Below are 20,130 nucleotides of genomic sequence, written 5' to 3' on the forward strand. Positions count from 1 at the left end.
TTTAATTGGTGAGTAACAATTATGACCCTAGGTTGTTCTTTGTTCTTGCTAGGTGCCCTGAAGGATATGTGAAGATTTAAGTAAACAGATTGGAAACCTATCTCTTTGTTTTTCTTTGTAAACATCGGTTTGTTTTCAGTGAGTGTAGAGACACATTATTTGGTGGTGGTCACTTCCTTTATTGTATGTCACCTGGAAGTGATGTTGGTATAGATTCAGTGTCAGTCACAAGGCTGATTTACCTTTTATGATTTATAATTTACAATTTGTGATCTATGGCAGAAATAGAATTTAAATAATGGTATTTACTGGTATTTACTATGATCTAGAGAACCCTGCTGTAAATAAAGTATTGTAATTTGATGCTTCTATTGAAGATGGACCTGTTTGTATTTTTGGTTCAGTGGATCTAGACAACCAGTGTTATAATGGCTAATGTAATAGGATATGATGCACACTGTGGTTTGGGGATGTTTAGTATTGTAGTGGAGCCACTGTTTTTATCTGGCAAGATGTATGAGTGTGTGAATGAGGGGAGATAAGGTTTAGGAGTTAATACAGCAAGCAACTTGGTAAAATAACTTTGATAATGAACTTATAAAATGTACTTAAGTGGGAATGATCTATTATATGGATGTGGTAAACATATTTGCAAACAACATTTTTATGCCTTAGATCGTGTGATTTAATAGCATTATTGAAGCCATCGAGGTTAAACTGAAGTATTACTGTTACATGAGCAAGTGTAATCACGGGTGGAATGTGGATTGTGGAATGTGGAATGGGGAACGAGGAGCGCGGGGGAGTGAGGAGGCATTCGCGCTGGGGAGATTGTAACGGCTGGACATAGATTGGATATTATCTAAATAAACCCTGAAATTGGTATTCAGTCTGGTGGATTGTTTACTACATGTTGGCGACGAGTTCTACGTTAACCACGCGTAAACTATCAAGCAGCACTGCTGAGCAACACAGAGAAAGCTGTATTCTCTGAGGAACGAGGAGCCGAGTGCATTGTGAAAGGAAAACTGACTTGAGAATTGTATTCGGCGGTAAAGGGGGACGTTCTTTTGCAAGTTTGACATTTTTACTATTGTTACTTGGTTTTTTTCAACTTTCTTTGCCTTCGTTTTTTAGTAAAAGCTGTTGTGAATACTCGCGCAGCACAATTTTAAACGACGCGCCGTGTGACCCTGGTTCTGTGTTGTTATGCCTGGAGGCCTACTCGAATCTTCAAGCTCGGAAGGGTTTTGAGGTCCACGCGTGATTTATTTTTCTATTTACCTGTATGGGGGACTGTTTCTTACCTGTGTACCACATTTCAGCTCGAATCTGACTGCATATCCTGCCCTTTGATTTCGTTTTGGGCGGAGCCTGTTTCCGAGGTGTGGATATTGAGAAAGGACTTTGTTTCGTTCAGTGTCAGTGAGGAAGGACTAATAAACATTTGTGTTGATACTAAAAAGGGACTAAAGTTCAGTTCCTTTTGGAAATACAGACTTTCAAGGAAGAATAATTGGTGGAAACAGATACATATTTTGATTGCTTGTCTCCAAGTGGTTGCATTGGTTTTCTTTTCTTTTTGTGTTATTTTTCTCTTCTCTCATTGTAAATAAGGAGAGGAATGCAGTTTGAACCACCAGCTAAATTTTTACAGAGCAAGGGTGATCCACCAATGCACTGGTCTAGGTGGAAGGAGGAGTTCTTAACCTACATGAAAGCTATTGATGATGACGACATGTCACAGGAAAGGAAGAAAAATATTTTATTGCATTGTTTGGGTTCTGAGGGGCAAATGGTCTTCAGAACTTTACCCCCTATACCATTACAAGATCAGGCAGATGGTGGGGTGGACGTCTTTCAAGAGGCGCTTATGAGATTGGAGAAGAGGTTCAAACCTACTGCAAGTCTAGCATTAAATAGATTCAAGTTTTACACAAGGGTACAGCATTCAGAAGAAACATTTGATGAGTTCCTTACAGCACTGCGTGGATTATCTGTACATTGCAATTTTGGAGCTATGACTGATGAGATGATCAGGGATCAAGTTATAGTGCATGTCAAGAGTAGGAAAATCCAAGAGCATCTGTGGGTTATGGGAGACCCTAAATTACAGGATGTAATTTCTACTGCAAAGGCTCTAGAGCAATCCGAGCAATGGATGAGAACAGTACAAGATGCTGATAAAGTCAAATGTTTAGAATCTGAGGTGGTGGGTGCATTGGTGAGTGGTAATTCTTCTGTCAAGCATACTACAACAGGGAAGAAATATGGGAAACATGACAGGATGGATAAACCTTCCTGTTTCCGTTGTGGTAGCTTGAACCATCTAGCATCATCACCTCAGTGTCCAGCGATTGGAAAAGAGTGCATGAAGTGTGGAAGGTTGGGACATTTTGCTCGGGTATGCAAAGATGTAAAAAAAGGTAACTTTGGGCCAGATGTAGGAAACAAATAGCGAGTCGCAAACGGCACAAATTGCCGTTTGCGACTCGCTATTCGCGTTTCCCAATGCAGAAATGCATATTGCGAGTCGGTACCGACTCGCAATATGCATTTCAGAATCGCAAATAGGAAGGGGTGTTCCCTTCCTATTTGCGATTCGGAGTGGAATGCAATTCCATTTGCGACCGCATATGCGGTCGCAAATAGAGTCGCAGTTACCATCCACTTGAAGTGGATGGTAACCCACTCGCAAATTGGAAGGGGTCCCTATGGGACCCCTTCCACTTTGTGAATGGACCCACAAATATTTTTTCAGGGCAGGGAGTGGTCCAAGGGACCACTCCCTGCCCTGAAAAAATACCGAAACTAAAGGTTTCGTTTTTTTTTTTAAGTGCAGCTCGTTTTCCTTTAAGGAAAACGGGCTACACTTAAAAAAAAAAAAAAACTGCTTTATTGAAAGCAGTCACGAACATGGAGGTCTGCTGACGACAGCAGGCCTCCATGTTCGCGAGTGCCTAGACTCGCTATGGGGCCGCAATTAGCGACCCACCTCATGAATATTAATGAGGTGGTCATTGCGACCCTATAGCGAGTCGCAGTCGGTGTCTGAGACACCGTACTGCATTCTTTGCGAGTTGCAAATTGCGAGTCGCAGGGACTCGCAATTTGCAAGTCGCAAATTAGCATTTTGCTACATCTGGCCCTATGTTACCAAAGGAAAGATGGCGTGTGTGAGTATTAAGAAAGATGGTGAAGAGTGTCATGAGTCTGGTGGCGAGTGCAGAGGCATGGTGTTGTCGCTTAAGCAAGGAGATGAAGTTGGGTATGTACGTTTAGGTCAACCAAGATGCGAAGTGCTAGTTGCTGGAAGGAAATTGGAATTAATGGCAGATTCAGGGTCGCCTTGGACTATTGTCACACTGGATTGTTTTAAACAAGTTTTTGATGGGGTTTGGGAGAGGAGAGATTTGAAAGAGTCTGATATTATTGCGGAAAGTTTTGAAGGGGGTACTATTGAGTTGATTGGTTTTGTTGATACAGTAATCAATTTTAAAGAGAGATGTGCGAGCATTAAATTGTATGTTGCGGCTAAAGGTGTGAATGTCTTGGGATGGAGAGACCAAGGCAAACTGGGGATAATATTGAACCCCCGATGTAGCGAGCCTGTCTTAGTGGTAGAGTCAAAGGAAGCAACTGAGTGGATAGCGTCTAAATTTCCACAAGTTTTCACTAGTAAATTGGGCAAATTAGCCAATTATAGCCACAGAATTAAAGTTAAAGCTTATGCTAAACCTGTGATACAGAAACTTAGGAATGTTCCCATCAGTGTAAGAGAAGAGTTAAAACAGATATTATCTGAAATGGTGAATGAAGGTGTGATAGAGGAGATTGAATCCTCCGAGTGGGTTTCTCCGATTGTTTTGGCACGGAAGTTAGACAAAACTTTGAGACTGTGTGTTGATCTGAGAGCTGTAAATGCCCACATTGTTGTGAATTGTCATCCCTTTCCTAAGATCAATGAAGTTATTAGTATGTTGGAAGGGGCGAAAATCTTTTCCACATTGGATTTGAGATCAGCGTACCATCAAATTGAATTAACGGAAGACTCTAGACATTTAACAGCGTTTATCACCCCGCAAGGCTTATACCAGTTTAGAAGGATGCCTTTTGGCTTGGCATCAGCTGCGTCTGTCTTCCAGAGAGCGATGTTTCATCTTTTTAAGGACATGGACAAATACGTGAAATGTTTTCAAGACGACGTTTTAATCTTCTCGAAGGATGAGAGAGAACATGAACAGCATGTAGAGAATGTGTGTAAAGTACTGAGTATGAATGGTTTAACCTTGAAGGAGAAGAAATGCAATTTTTAAAAAAAATCTGTTGAGTACTTAGGTCACACCATTTCAAGTGAAGGGGTGGTTCCCAAACGTTCTCTTGTTGAAGCAATTGTCAATGCTCCTGCTCCTGACAATCGGGAGAAGTTATTATCTTTCACCGGTTTGTGTGAATATTATAGCAAATTTATCAAGAATTTTGCTTCCAAAATGGAACCTTTGAGGGAACTTACACGCAAAGGCGTTCAGTATGCTTGGACAGATAAACAAAGTGATGCATTCGAGATGATCAAAAAGGAAATTGTTGAGGCACCTACTTTGAAGCCTTTCTGTGTGGGGGCACAATGCATTGTAAAAGTGGACGCAAGCATGTATGGGATCGGTGGGGTTTTGTCTCAGTTGTGTGGGAAGGACAAATGGAATGTTACCTTTGCCTCTCATACTCTGACTGAGGCATAGAGAAGGTATGCAGTGATTGAAAAAGAATTGTTAGCGTGCATTTGGGCTGTTGAACATTTCCGGGACTATATCTGGGGGTCTAAATTTATTCTGCAAACAGACCACAAGCCTTTGGTTGGGATTTTATCTCCAGGTGGAGGCTGGAATGCTACTGCCCGTATTGCCAGATTAGTCTCCAGGTTGCAGGAGTATTGTTTTAAGATTGAATATGTGCCAGGAAAAAACAATGCTGTTGCGGATTGTTTATCGCGCCTTCCGCAAAATGAGAGAGAAGGTTTTGAGGGTATTTTGGAGTGTGACATTGTATCTGCTGTGTCTGGTTATATGTCTGCTGAATTTGGTTGTATAGAAGAGAATGAATGGATCAGATGTAGTCAAGAGGACCTAGTACTCCAGGAAGTTAAGAAATATGTCAGAGATGGTTGGCCACGGCGGAGTAATGTATCTGCTGAAATAGAGCCGTTTAGTAAGGTTAAAGATGAGTTGGATATAGAGAATGAATTGTTGTTTAAGAATGGGAAATGCATCCCTCCCAAGGGAATGCAAGAAGTGATTTTGAGATTGGCACATGAGGGACATCCAGGAATGTCATCCATGAAAAGATTGATTCGCACTTGTTTTTGGTGGCCAGGGCTGGATAAAATGGTGGACAGGGTAGTGAGGGAGTGTTGCGTGTGTGTTAATGCAGAGAAAATGTTGAAGACTGTGCCTGCTCCCCTGATTCCTGTTCCCTGGCCGAATTCTCCATGGCAGAAATTGGGATTTGACATTTTGGGCCCATTTTCTTCCCTTCCAACAGATACACGTTATGCTTTGGTATTGATAGATTATTTTTCTAAATGGCCAGAGGTGAAATTGGTTGCCCAGGTGACATCAGCAACTATCGTTGAATTTTTTAAAGAGGTGTTTGCGAGGGAAGGTTATCCAGAAATTTTGATCTCGGACAATGGTGTCCAGTTAACTTCTGGTGAGATGCAAAAAAAATTTAAATACAGTAACATCAAACATATAACTACTCCTTTTATATGATCCTAAAGGTAATGGTCAAGTAGAGAGGTTCAATCGAGTTCTTAAGGATAGTATTTTCTGGGCGCGTGGATTTGGTGGTTTGTGGAAAGAGAAATTGAGGGAGAAGTTGTGGTATTATCGTATTAATCCGCAAAGTACTACAGAGGTGAGTCCGTTCAAATTACTTAAAGGCAGACATCCTGTGTCTAAATTGTGCCCATGGTGGTTTAAGAAGAAGCAGAGTAAAGATTGGGAGGTAGTTTCAGTAGAAGAAGTCAGAGAAAGGGTAAGGAGAAAACAAGAATATTTCAAGAAGAGGTATGATGATAAGTGGAAAGTGAAAGAACCTAGTTTTGAGGTGGGTGATTGGGTGAAGGTGCGTGAACCTGGTTTCATGGTGAAAGGGGTGGCTAAGTTTGGAGAGGCTTTGAAAGTGATAAAAGTTTTCAGGAATAGTGTTGTTACGCAGGATGGCAAAGTCTGGAATGTGAATAGATTAGCTAAGTGTGCATGGAATGGTAAATGCCAGGACAAGAATTATGCAATACATCCATGGATTAAGTTTCATAATGGTATGCAGTCTGGGGAATACAGGAATGGAGGGATTGGTTGTGATCAACAGGGGGTTGTGGAGGATGGATCTGGAGAGGGAGAGTCGATGCAGTTATGTGATAGTGATGTTAATGTTGCTATGGGGGATACCTCAGTTGCATCATGAGTAAAGTCCAATTCCAGGACAAGGGCCAACCTACCAAGTTCAAAGATTTTGTTTAGTAACAAAGAGAACAATAGGAAAAGTGAACTCTTTTTACAATGTTGTATTGCATTGTGTTAGAATGTTTTTATTGCATTATGTTGATATTGTTTTTAGTTATATTTGTTCATCATTTGGTTGTCATATGTACATTTATGCTAATTATTTGTTTTTGTTTAAAGAGGGAAAGTGTGTTACATGAGCAAGTGTAATCACGGGTGGAATGTGGATTGTGGAATGTGGAATGGGGAACGAGGAGCGCGGGGGAGTGAGGAGGCATTCGCGCTGGGGAGATTGTAACGGCTGGACGTAGATTGGATATTATCTAAATAAACCCTGAAATTGGTATTCAGTCTGGTGGATTGTTTACTACAATTACCTTTTGATATTACTTTTTGAATGGATGGGTCTGCCAAAGGAGGAAATTGTTCTGTTTGGCATGTGACGTTGTGTGCTGTTGACCAGGTAGTGCTGCTGGATGTCTGATGAAAGCCAATTTTTGGATATCACAGATATGTTGGGTAGTGGTAAAGGTGTAAAACCATCAAAGGATACAAGTATGAAGTCTGAAAGTGGAAAACCTTCCCAAAGATACCCTCTTAGTTTTAGAAACTACTGAGGAATGTCACTCAGGGGTGAGTGGGGAATTACGGAAGAAAAACATGAAACTGTTCCAAAGAGGACCAATACAGTTTGTTGCCTCATGAAGTTTTGTTAGCTCTTACGAAGACATACAGTTAGTTTCTGTAATAAACAAAAGGAACTCTTACTAGCATGCCCATGAAAAGTAAATGCTTATGTATAGGATTTAAAAATGATAAATGACCAGGCTTACTAGCTTGTTCACGAAAAAGGTATTAAACAATTGACATTTTCCTAGCCTTGGTGTCAGAAAGGCTAGATTTTATTAAAGACACAGAGGCGAGTATTATGCAGTCTTTTCTTGCTTTTATTTAAACAGCAGCCAAGAAGAAAACTACATTTCCCAAGAAAAGAAACTACAAAGTGACCTCACAATAAGGACAACCAATAGGACATCGAGTACAACTACTAATACATTGACTGCGAACAGTAAGACCTCTTTTCTTGATGCAAGAATTAAAGAGGAGAATAAGTAATGAACAAAACTGTATATAAAATGGTCATTGCAGTGAAAAAGTCAATCAAACAATACTGGAGCTGGCGAGCGTAGACTTGAGCACAGGAAGGTGAAGCGTTGAAGAAAGGATCCTGTCTTGATGGAAGAATCACAAGTTGATTAGGAGGAGCCAACGCCAGAAGAGGGAGTTGGAACTACAATAAAGGAACAGGGAAGGGTTAATCAGGTGGTGGGATAATACTAGCCTCCGTGTCTTTATTAAAATCTAGCCTTTCTGACACCAAGGCTAGGAAAATCTCAATTTTATTGCAAGACCGGAGGCTCATATTATGCATGTTCAAAGCCTAGCAATAACAGAGTCTGAAACATGAGAGATTGGCTTACAGTAAAAAGTTTTTAACGTATTTTCATTCGACCGGTCTGCAGACTTGAAAATATCCTGTGAAGAGGCCCGGCACAGAAAGCCAGAGAGGCCATGGCCCCTCTGGCAGAATGGGCTCCAAAAGAATCTACATTGATCCCAGCTAAGGACATGATCCATTTGACCCAACGTGCTAAGGTAGGAGAAGAAACAGGTTTATGGGGTTTTTGAAAAGAAACAAGTAATTGGGAGGCTGAGGATGATCTGAAATCTGCAGTACGAGGCACATAACTCTTCAAACAATTTCCAACACATAGTTTGGGTTGAGAGGGAAAAAATGGGTAGTGAACAGATGATAGGTTAGTTTTAGTGCGTCTTCGAACCTGAAACGAAACACCAAAAGGACAGAAGAAGAAGGAGGTAACATCCAGAGCTCTAACATCCGAAACACGTTTTAGAGATATCAGACATAGAAGCATAGTCAACTTTGCTGATAGTAGTTTGAGAGAAAGCAAATCATTATCCAGCCAAGCAGTAAAGAATTTCAACGCTAGATTAACATCCCACATTATATTATATTAAGGAGATGGAGGAAAAACACATCTTACTCTCTTTAAAAGTTGACAGATGAGGAGATGTTCACCAATCGGTCTACCGTTGACTCTATGATGTTCGGCTGAAATGGCTGATCTGTAAGTGTTGATAGTGCGCTAGGCCTTACCCTGGGAGGCTAAGAAAGCAAGGAAGTTCACAACCAGCACTACATCAGCTGAAAAGGAATCTGAACTCCTGTCCATACACCAGCTGGACCCAATGGCCCACGCAGATTTGTAGGCCCTGGAGGTACCCGGGGCTCTGGACTGTTGGATGAGCTTAAGAGCATCTTCCAAAATTCCTGGGGTTCTCCAGGACGACCCGAAATCTTCCAAGCAATGAGGAATAAAGAATTGTCGAGGACCAAGTGGTGTTGTTGACCCTGGGTCAACCCGGGGATCCAACAGCAGGTTGGGGAAATGAGGAAGCCAGACCGGACAGTCTGCAGCTAATTCCAAAAGAGTTGGATACCAGGGCTGAGCTTGCCAAAAAGTCAATCATGAGAAGTAAAATGGATTGCTGTCTGCGAGCTTGTGCAAGAACTCGGGAAATCAGAAGGAAAGGAGGAAAAGCGTACAGAAGAGATGACGGCCAAATCTGAAGGAAAGCATCCGTGGCAAGAGCCTGCGGGTCCGGCCTCCAACTGAAAAAGGAAGGAAGGTGGGAATTGAGACGAGAAGCAAAAAGATCTATGGACATGTCACCAAAGATGGAAATAAGATGATTGAATACTGAAGGGTGGAATTGCCAATCGCTGGAATCGTGAAGATGTCTGGAGTACCAGTCTGCGACTGTATTCAGATTGCCTGGTAGGTAAACCGCTTTGACAGATATTTGACGAGGAAGACAATATTCCCAGAGATGCTTTGCTAGGGAAGATAGAATCTTGGACCTGGTGCCTCCTAGATGGTTGATGTATCTGACGGCGGTAAAGTTGTCCATCCTGAGAAGAATGGTGCAACTTACCCTGTCCTTTGTAAAGGAGCGGATGGCAAAGGAACCTGCAAGCATCTCTAAACCGTTTATGTGCAAGAAGGACTCCTTTGGAGACCATGCGCCTCCAGTCGAGAACAGACCACATCTTACGCCCCAACCAGTATGACTTGCATCGGATTCTAATACAAGATCTGGGGCGGTAGAGAAGATAGTTCTCCCGTTCCAGGCATCTAGGTGGGTTAGCCACCACAGAAGTTCTTCTTTGGCCTCGGAATCTAGAACCACAGGATCGGAATAGGCGAGGCCTTTGTGAAGATGACGTATCTTCAAACGTTGAAGTGCACGATGATGAAGAGGACCTGGGAAAATAGCTTGAATTGAGGAAGCGAGGAGCCCCACTAGACGGGCCAAAGTTCTGAGGGAGATGTGAGGAAGAGATAAAGAGAGACAAATCTCTTTCTTGATTAAAGAACCCTTGAACTGGGGAAATTGCAGAATTGAAAGAGTTGTGTCTATGAGAAAACCGAGAAATTCCAGTTTTTGAGCTGGAACTATGGCTGATTTCTGAAAATTGATAAAGAAACCTAACTTGAGCAAAAGATCCTGACAAAAATGTAACTGAACAATAAGAAGGTTTTTGTCTTGTGCCATTAGGAGAAAGTCGTCTAGGTAAAGGATCAGACGGATACCGTGAGATCGAAGGAAGGCCGCTACAGGCTTGAGAATCTTGGTGAAACACCAACGGGCCGAAGATAGCAAGAAAGAAAGGACCTTGAATTGGTAAAAAGAGTTTTGCCATTGGAACTGAAAGAATTTTCGGTGTGAGGAGTGAATTGGTACTGTGAGATAAGCATCCTGAAGGTCCAGTCTGACCAACCAATCGTTTTGTAATAAAATATCTCTGAGATGGAGGATAGTCTCCATCTTGAAATGTCGATAAATTACGAAATTGTTGAATTTTCTTAGATTCAGAACAAGTCAAAACTTTTGGTTTTTCTTTTGGACCAAGAAAATGGTACTGAGAAAACCGGAGGAGTCGAACAGAACTGGTTCTATCGCTTGCTTGGAAAGGAGAGACTGAATCTCGTTGTGGAGAAGTTGGCTTTGCTCTTGAGAAAACACAAGGGGAAGAGGAAAAAGGAACTGAGTTGGGGGTTGGTAAAATTCTAAAAGGTAACCTTGAACGGATTGTATTATCCAGGGATCTGATGTGAGAAACAGCCATGAATCTAGAAATAAAGCCAGTCTGCCTCCTACTGGAGGAAGGCCAGAACTGGAAACACTTACCGGACAATTGGTCTCCTTTGCTGGCATAATTTCTGTTACGATACCCTCTTGAGCGACGGGAATAGAAATGAGGTTTGTATCCTGAATAGGTATCAGGCTGGCTTTGCTGGTTGTAGGAGTCTCGGTTGGGATATTGACCTCTGAGGGAGCGGCTGGCAAAGCAACTCCTGCCTTTGCCGGCCCTGGCGAAAACCCGTGATGAAAACATTTTCTTAATAGAAAGATGAGCCTTGTCCAGGGTAGCGAAGGTGGAGACATACTTGCAAAGTTCCTTTATGAAGGAATCCGCAAATAATAAGCCTTTAGCCGAAGGGCCCTCTTCTTTGGAGGCCAAGGATGCCAGCTTCGAGTCGATTTTTTAAAGGAGACTTTTCCTTCTCTCAATAGATCATTGGGTGCTTGGATTCCCAAGCATACAGATAGCGCGTTGCGCCCAATTGGAAAGGACCACAAGGTCTATTGGGGAATGGTCCATTTTGGCCTCCTCAGTCATATCAAAAATTCTAGTGAGAGGTCCCACTAAATCCAAAAGTTTATCCTGGCAACCAGACCAGGCTCTGTCAACTCCTTTTTTAGGGTCTTTCCCAAACTTCGTAAAAAACATGAGCATGTCTGGATCAATCACAGGGGTAGCAGTGACATTGTCGGATAAGGAGGGGCGAGGACACTCTGACTTCAGCTTATTTCTGGTAGATTTATCCAGAGAGTGGCGTAAATAAAATGAGACATAGTCCGCCACATGGTCAGTGGGAAACCACTCTTTAGAATTTGGATGAAACATGAATGAAGGGTCGAACATAGGTTCACCCGAGTGGTCCACCAAGACCTAAGGCACAGGGTGAACGTCACCACCGTCAATAGGAGAAATCTTGCACCTTTTCTCCGAAGGCCCATAAACATATGGATCCGAGGATCCGTCCAAATCATCTGCGTGACTAGCAGAGTCATCATCTGTGTCTCGTAAATGGGTAACGTGGATAGGGGAGGAAGGAATTCCCGATTTAGAAACCTCCCGGATGGGAGGACCAAAGGAAACAGAAACGTCTTTTGAAGGCCCAGGAATGGAGGCCGCGTGTTTCTTGCCTTTCGCTGAAGGCACATTAGAAGCAGAAATAATTTTGGAAAATGAGGCTTCTACATTTTTGGAAATGTCCAACAAAGATACAGAAACTGCTTGCTGAACAGAATCCTTGATGCAAGACTTTAAGGATTCTTTGAAAAATTGAGAATCTTCTTCAGACATACTGAAAGATGAAAATTCACAGAAACACTTAAAAAATATCAAAATTACTGAGGAAAAAACAGGTATTAAATTTAACCCAGCAACTAAAGGGTTAAAATCAGGATGTGAAGGAAGGGAGTGGCCTTGAAGGGGTGGGCGTGTGAAAAAATAGAGGGAGGATCCTACCGCAACTGAGGAGGCGGTAACAGTATAAGGAAACTCCTCCCAGGGAGTTCCTGTCAGAAGAATGCCTTGCGTTGTCCACGGGGATAAGAAACTCCTCCTAGGGGAGTTTCAGCTGAGGAAAAGCGTCGTGAATCGGCAAACCGTCGAAAACAGGCTAAATGCGGTAAGGGAGTGGCGTCCGCAAGCGGGAGTGAAACGCCGGCTACACGCGCCCCCAACAGCTAAAAATAGCCGTTGGTAGACGCGAGAAGCGTTTAAGGAGGTAAACAGAACGGAAGCGCGAGCGGGCAAAGAGAATAAAGCCTATATGAAATAAAGCTTTGCATAGAAAAAAATACATATAAATAAATAAATACACGAAAGATATGATTTGAATGAAATTAGAGTCCTTATCTTGACTGAGAGCAGCTAGAAAAGAGGTCTTATTGTTCACAGTCAATGTATTAGTAGCTGTACTCAATGTCCTATTGGTTGTCCTTATTGTGAGGTCACTTTGTAGTTTCTTTTCTTGGGAAATGTAGTTTTCTTCTTGGCTGCTGTTTAAATAAAAGCAAAAAAAGACTGCATAATATGAGCCTCCGGTCTTGTAATAAAATCACATGGTCAACTGAATACAGCCCAAAGCACAGAAGAAGCAGGAAAACTGTAGAAATGGGACCAATTAGGATATCAAATGATTTTAAGGAAAGGCAAAGATCTAACAAACCCTCACACGGCCCTCCTCAGGGAGAAAAACAGTGTGAGCTACAAAGCCCTACAACTCACTAATGTTGCTAAGCACCCCACAACCTTTATGAGCTCTATTTATTCTAACCAAGAAGGATCTTTTGAGCCTTGGTATCTCCTGCCCGCATATGCCGCATGGGTAACATGCTCCAGCTGTCAAGTGCTGGTTTTTCGTTGGCATCAGCGCAAGAGCAAAGTGCATCAATTGCAATATAAGCCCCTTCCCCAACCTGAATAGGTTAAGAAATTCCCGAAGGTACTCCCCCTCCCAATCGCCCCACATCCCACCAGATGCAGAAGCAGGCATGTGATGGAATTGTTTTATAGAATGCTTTAATTAATCAAGGGGCATATACAGAGTCCTCAAGATCCAAGTATCTGTCCGACACATTATACCCTTTTCACCCCACCAGATACTGGTTTTGCCCTCTCTTAAGTTCGAAGTCTAGTATGTCTTCCACTTCAAATTTGGGCAAACCATCAATGATTACAACAGGAAGGAGAGCCTCTTTTTAGTTAATGCAGGTTTCATTTTGGAAATATGGACCAAAGGATGAATCTTCCAGGTACGAAAAAGATATAACTTCACAGTCACTTCCCAACAGGTTTTGAACAGTACAATTGCCTTAACTTTTTGGTGTAAATTTACCATGTAACCCTAGGTTGGAAAGACATTTTGATGATAACCACACAGTGTTTTTTTTTAAAAACAGGTGCTGGTCTTCTGTTCTTATTTAACGGAATTTTATTGGGATTCCACATCAGTACACATAAGTCATAATGGAGGTTCTGTTACAACCATTTAAATAACTCTCCCAGCACCCAACTTCCCTCCCTTAACAAGTCCTCCCTCCTCACCTTGCTGTGTCAAAGAGCATCAGTGTCTCACCAGCCATAGCAGTTCCTGGTCTATGAGATACGTTTAACCTACATTCATAGTCCCACAACATTAGACAGCATGAACTAACAGTACATGTTAAGCAGTACAAAGGATATTCATTCATTTAGTTCCCATCTTGTTCCTGGGTATCTGTGTTTCTGGGAAATGCCACTGTTGATAGAGAGTCTGGTTCTTTCATACAATCCACCAAAGCTGCCCATGCTCTTGCCACCTCTAGAAGCCATGGGCGTGTGCTGGTCTTCTGTTCTTATCTGCTAAAAATGTACACATGTGTTTTGCTTGAGCCAAAGTCTAGGCTGTCCTCTGTTGAACTTTTGTTTTAATTGAAGTGTCAAATTGTTAACTGGAAGAACTTGTGTGTTGTGAAATTCTAGAGGCCAGAATCATGGATGTATTGCGCAAGTAAAAAAAAGAAAAAATACCATTGAAAGTATGAATGGAGTTGTTGTTCAAACTCTTCAGAAGGAATCCACAGAACACAATCCGGTGCACTGTTGATTAGGAAACAACAAAGTTACTGCTCAGTGGTTTAGCTGAGGCATTCTGTTTGACCATTTGTCTGTGGATGATAACTTATTGACTGTCCCCAATTGTTTCAGCAGGGTGTTGCAGAAACAACTGATAAACTGGGTTCGCTTATCAGTAATAATCATTCTTGGACATCCATGAACTCTCACAACCTTCAAAAGCATAAAATGATCAAGTTTAGTGAGAGTCTACAACCACTAAAAGGATATTGAAGCCTTATGATGGTGGAAATTTGACTATGAAAGCCATCATGGTTTGATCTCTTGGGGTTTGAGGAGCAGGCAAAGGTTGCAACAATCCTGCTGGGGGTCTTTTGTTTAACGTGGCCTGAGTACACACAGTGTACTCCTCTATAATTTAGTTAGCTCTATTGTACTTTTAATCACTGAACTATGAATGGTAGTATGTCTGTGGCCACTCATATGCTGGAGTGGTCCGCCCTCGGGGTTCAATACCTCCATTCTAAGATTTGTTGTAATCCTTTACTTTGAATTCATAAATTATATAGATATATAGAATTATAGATGAGTAACAGGGAATTACAGTAAATTACAGGGATGTTTTCCACTGATGGATTCTGAGTGACATTAAATAGACCATTAGAGTGAAGCTTGAGTTGTCTGTGATGTTACTCGGAACGACCAAGGTGAAAACATTCCTGTAATTCACTTTATAATTTTATGTTATATATAGCCCCCAAAATAATTTTCCCCTGCGTGCAACTGCTAAGCAGTGGCAGAGGAGTAAGGGGGAGCTATACGTAACATGGCCTCTATTAAGTATCCGTGTCCTAAAGTAAAAAAAAAAACATACGTGCCGTCATAGACCAACCCCCTACCATCTTTCCTGCCTTCCTTTCCCCTCCTGGAGCTGTGCTTTCTGTTTCAGTCAAGCAGCACTGCACTTACAGGCTCCTAAGGAGCCCTGTCATCCTGGCCTGGAAGGCCTTTATGACATCACAACAGTGGATAGGCAGTTTTTTTTATCAACTGTTGCTATGTCATAGCAGTGGGTCATCACATTTAGAAACTGAAATATACAATAAAGGCTCTCTAAGAGCTATACATAACAGTATAATAATATTTGACCTCGGATATTTCTGCCTTCCTGGATCTTGATCTGGATCTAGATCTTGTTCTTCATGATCCACTAAAGCTTGTTGAACCCTTACTTCTTGTACAACCCACTCAGCTTTGCCGCTGAACTCTGGATAGCTAAAATGGTGGATACACTTGGAACAATTTGATCTTCTGGGTTGTTTTCTAGATAGAGCATCTGCATTAACATGATATAGACCTGGTCTCTATGTGATGTCATAGTCAATTTTTTTTAAAAAAAGAATCCATTTGGCATGTATAACATGGGTGTATTTCATTAATGTAGTCTTGATTTTTGGGATCAGGCCGCCTAGTTACGTTACACTAACCACCCTTCAGATACAGCATTAAATGGGAGAACATTTCCTTAAATGCCAGGAGTTCCCCCTCATAAATAGCATCGTTTTTGTAAGCTGAAAAAAAGCCACAGGGTGCAACATACCAGTTTTATGTTGTCTCTGGGACAAAATGCCACCAAAGGCACTGGGGAAGCATCCACATTTACAATAAAAGGAAGGTTAAAGTCTGGATGTTGCAAACGGGAGCCGAGAGAAAGGCATTCTTTAAAGCCTTAAAACTTCCTGGTGTTCAAGTGCTCATAAAAATGAAACTCCTTTTTGCGAGCTTGGCTAAGGGTGTTCCTACTGCAGAGAAATGGCCTGTAGAAACTGGTGACCTCCAGGAAATATTGAATTTAATTCACTTTGTTTGCACAATGCCAATCTTTTACCCCTGGCACCTTGTTGTCTTCCATTTTGATGCCCTCACATGAGAACTTAAAACCCCCAAAAGAGAAAGAGTCAGCCAAAATAGCATCTCCTCAATGTGATGTAAAGGGGATTTAACTGTAGTGTCCAGAAAACCTCTGTTATGTGTCATCATTGTACTTCTAGGGTGTCAAAACAGATCAGACTATCATCCGGGTAAATCACTATGTATGTATCCAATATACAAGCAGTTGGTTTTGGTCTGATTGGGCCTTTTCAGTCGAGTGCAGCTTGGTTCCTACGGTGCAGTAAGCATGGCACATCTGGTTATCCCTGGCACACTTAGGGCATCACACTGAAATGAACAAAAAAGGGATGGGTGGGATGCTTGGATTTAATCTCAGCCATTGGTAATTATTCAGGGCTGCATCCCAGTTCATAATTGTTTCCCTGCTGTATGACCTCAGATTAGATCCAGCAACATGCAAATCTGCCTTGATCTTGCTCCAGGAGGAACAGTCCAGCCAGAATCGCCAAGCCCAGGTGCTCGCTTAACAGGAACATATGTGGATCCCTTACTCAGTGTGCAATAGTAACCAAGTTATACCTCACTGATGAGGCTTAACAAAGGCAGGGACCAGATTGGAGTTACTTGGTTTCCCTCTGGAGGGTGCCTCGCATGGCAATTTAAGATGGACTATTCCCATGAAGAGCAGGTTCAGTACTGATTTGATTAAGGCAGGCTTTTTTCTACAGTGGGTTGGAATACTACCCTGAGTGATTGCCAGTCGTTAGACTATTTGCAAACCTTCCACACATCACCTTCTGTGTGATCAGCCTACCCTGAGATTCCCACTTTGCAGAGTTTCAAATGATGATAGAGACATCTTTTGCTACTGCCATGCGCTTTAGAAATGGACCCCCAACTACCAAACAAACTAAGTGGGCACAGCAGCCTCAACCTAAAGTTGAGGATCAAGAGGAGGAGCATGATGTGAGGGGGTGCCGATTGTGAAGTATTACTGCATACAAGAATGATTTGGACTTCTTTTGAACCCGTACCAAATGAGGCTAAAAAACTTCTTCCAGCAATACCAGAAAAAATGAGCCAGAAACGTCTCTCTACACAATGCAGTTTGTAAGCTTATATCTAGGAAATGGAAAGAATTTGAGTAACCTAAATTTCCTAGGTCCTTGTCAAAGAAAAACAGTTTCTAGAATTTGAATGAGGCATATCCACCTATAATGAAAGTGAACTCTCTTATGGTTGGTTTACTTTATATCAGAAAACAAGCCCATTTCAGATTTGGTGTGTAAGAAGATGGAAATAGCTGTTAAAATCTCTTACTCTGCTGCAGTTTTTTCCAGATGTGCAAACACCTTCTCAACTTATGTGGCTCAGTCTCTGTTAAGAAACTTTCAGTCATTGGCAGGTAGTCTGCAGCAAGGACCAATTGTACTTCAGTTCTTTCAGTTATGGAACAACAAATCAGGTGTCTCTAAGATATTTCATTTGGCTTTTTATGCGTGGCTGCAGCAACGTCTGGTTCCTCAATTGCTACACAGCATCAAAATGTATGCACTCCTGGAAGACTGACAATTCCCCAGAATCCATTTTAATGCATTTGCCTTTCACAGGAACTAAGTAGTTTGTCCCTCATCTGGAAGAAATGATCAACAAGTCTGTAGAAGACTGCAAATGAATGCTTCTATTTTTCCTTTCTGCAGAGGCAGCACATTATGTTCCAGAATAACTTTTGGCCTCCTCTTGCTATCAAACTACAAAATCAGCCCTTTGAGGGAAATATTGTGGGTAAAGAGCCCCTGTTTCTGATAAATCCAGACTTCATGCAGACTCCATGCAGTTGTAAACGTGCTACCAGCTCTTTCAAAGGCATGACTTTCTGTCAAATGACAATGTGGTGGGGCCCACCTGCAAAAATATTTGAAAGTCTGGAATTCCTCTATCTCTAATGCTGGTGTCCTGCAGGTTATCCGTTTCATTTACAAGATACATTTCTTACAGCCTCCTTTCCAGGGGTTTCACTGTTCTCCTCATCCTCATTGTCCTCTTTGACACCAGGCTCTACTTCAAGAAATCCAGTTCCTGCTTTCAAAGGTGCTGTCATTCTGGTTCCAGAGAGGGAGCTAAGACATATTTACTTTCAATCCTATTTCTTGTTCACAAACACACTAAATAATTGTGGCCTGTTCTGGACATTAAGAGAATGCCTTCATTCTCCATATGCTGTACAAGATAGTAAATCTGCAGTCCATTGTTCCTGAGGTCTTCCAGGGACTATCTTGCATCTTTGGATGTAAAAATGGATATATGCATTCTAGTGCATCCAGATTCACAATAATTCCTGCATTTTTGCATCCCGGATCAACATTATCAGTTCTGAGTTTTACCATTTAGCCTGTTCTCTGCACCAACAGTAATCACAAGAGATCTTGCTCCTCTGGTTGGTATTTTATATTATGTGTCTTTAAAGATATTTGAATAATTGAATGATGTGTGCCTCCTCTTTTTCCAAGCAGTCCAAGAATGTGCAGCAGGTGCCACAGGCAGGCTAGTCACATTGTTTCATAATCAACTCAAAGAAATTCCACATATATCACTGATGGACTCATCATTACATCAGGGCAGGGATCCACACTAGCGTGGCACAAGTCTTTCTTCCCCAATCCATGAAATTGAAATCCCGTCTGAGGTTATTATTGGTGAAGCCTCAAGCATCAGCAAAATACTTTTTGAGGGTGCAACGGGAGGCCGTTGCCCCTGTGGTGGTCCCCTTGGTCTCAAAATTGTTTTCAGCCCTTGGTATAGCATTCTTTGGTCAAATGCACCTCCTCTTTCCAAAATTACCCAACTTTGGTTCTAGTAACCCTTCCTTGTACACATGGGCCTCTGCAAGGGAGGCTGATCCCAGAAAACCAAGACAAGGCAGTGTTTTTGCCTCTTCATTCCCCAGTAGTCCTAACTGTAGATTGACAAGCAGTCCTTGAGGAACCCTCAGTGCAAGCCTGGTGGTCTCCGGAAGAGAGTTGTAACTCTTCCAGTTGGAGGGAATTGGCTGCCATCATTTGGACTCTGCTTAATTTCCAGTCAGTGTTTTAAGATTGGGTGATTTGTGTGAGAATAGACAACCAAGTAACCCAGTTTTACGTAAACCGCAAGGGGAGATCAGTTTGCCTCCTTAGCCAGTAAGCTGTTCCTCTGGGCAGAGTCTGATCTCCTTTTGCTGACAGCTGTCTATATGCCGAGCAGAACGGTACTGCAGATAGATTGAGTTGAATCTTCCCATCTTCTGTAACACTGAGTCTCTGTTTTCTATTATTCCAACAGTTACAGGCAATCTTGGCTGAATTTGCCTGTCGCAGAGAAAAAAATATTTTTCATAAATGTTGTTCTCTCAGTCCATGTCTGAGGGCTTAGGAGCTAGATGCTTCTTTCCCTATTGTGGCCCCAGAGGCTGCTGCATACATTTCCCCCATTTCCTCTAAACTTCAGAATATTGAGAAAGATTATTCAAGTTTTTTTTGGTGATTCCGTGTTGGGCCAGCTGTTCCTGTAATCCACTGATGACCCACTTGTTTCTTCCTTGGATCTTTTCCATCAATATATCATAATGCAATCTCAGTCATCTTGGTTGGGGGTTTGAAGTTTGAGAGGATCACCTTGAAAGCATTTGGCCGGTCTTTGAAATCGCACAGGATATGCAACAATCCTGTAGGCCTTATACTTTAAGAGTTTATCCCTGCCATTGGCAAAACTTTGAGACATGGCATACTTTTTTAAGTCTTATTGCATTGTGCTTTAGGTCCATGAGAGTTCTAGATTTTCTCAGAGATGGATTCCATTTTTGTTTGGCGGTTTCCACTTTGAGGAGCCTATGGGGTGCGGTTAGAGCTTGTAGAGGTGCATATGTCCTTCCGATTGGTGACTTAGTATCGTGACTCCTCAAGTGTTTCTCTGAGACAA

At 42.0% G+C, this 20,130-nt stretch overlaps 1 protein-coding gene across 2 annotated transcripts in view; it reads left to right on the forward strand.

Moving 5' to 3' along the window:
• The window catches only part of CFAP251 (cilia and flagella associated protein 251), a 410,814-nt gene that overhangs the window by 1,648 nt on the left and 389,036 nt on the right, over positions 1-20,130 (forward strand). Inside the window, exon 1 of one of the 2 annotated variants that reach the window (XM_069214922.1) lies at positions 8,061-8,159. The exons of the other annotated variant lie outside the window; for it this stretch is intronic. Within the exon in view, the coding sequence (XP_069071023.1) occupies positions 8,076-8,159 (84 nt within the window). The 5' untranslated portion in view covers positions 8,061-8,075. Of the gene's footprint in view, positions 1-8,060; positions 8,160-20,130 lie in introns of those variants that run through there. 2 annotated transcript variants of the gene reach the window in all.

This window comes from Pleurodeles waltl, chromosome 11, assembly GCF_031143425.1.
Source record: "Pleurodeles waltl isolate 20211129_DDA chromosome 11, aPleWal1.hap1.20221129, whole genome shotgun sequence".
Taxonomy (NCBI): Eukaryota; Metazoa; Chordata; class Amphibia; order Caudata; family Salamandridae; genus Pleurodeles; species Pleurodeles waltl.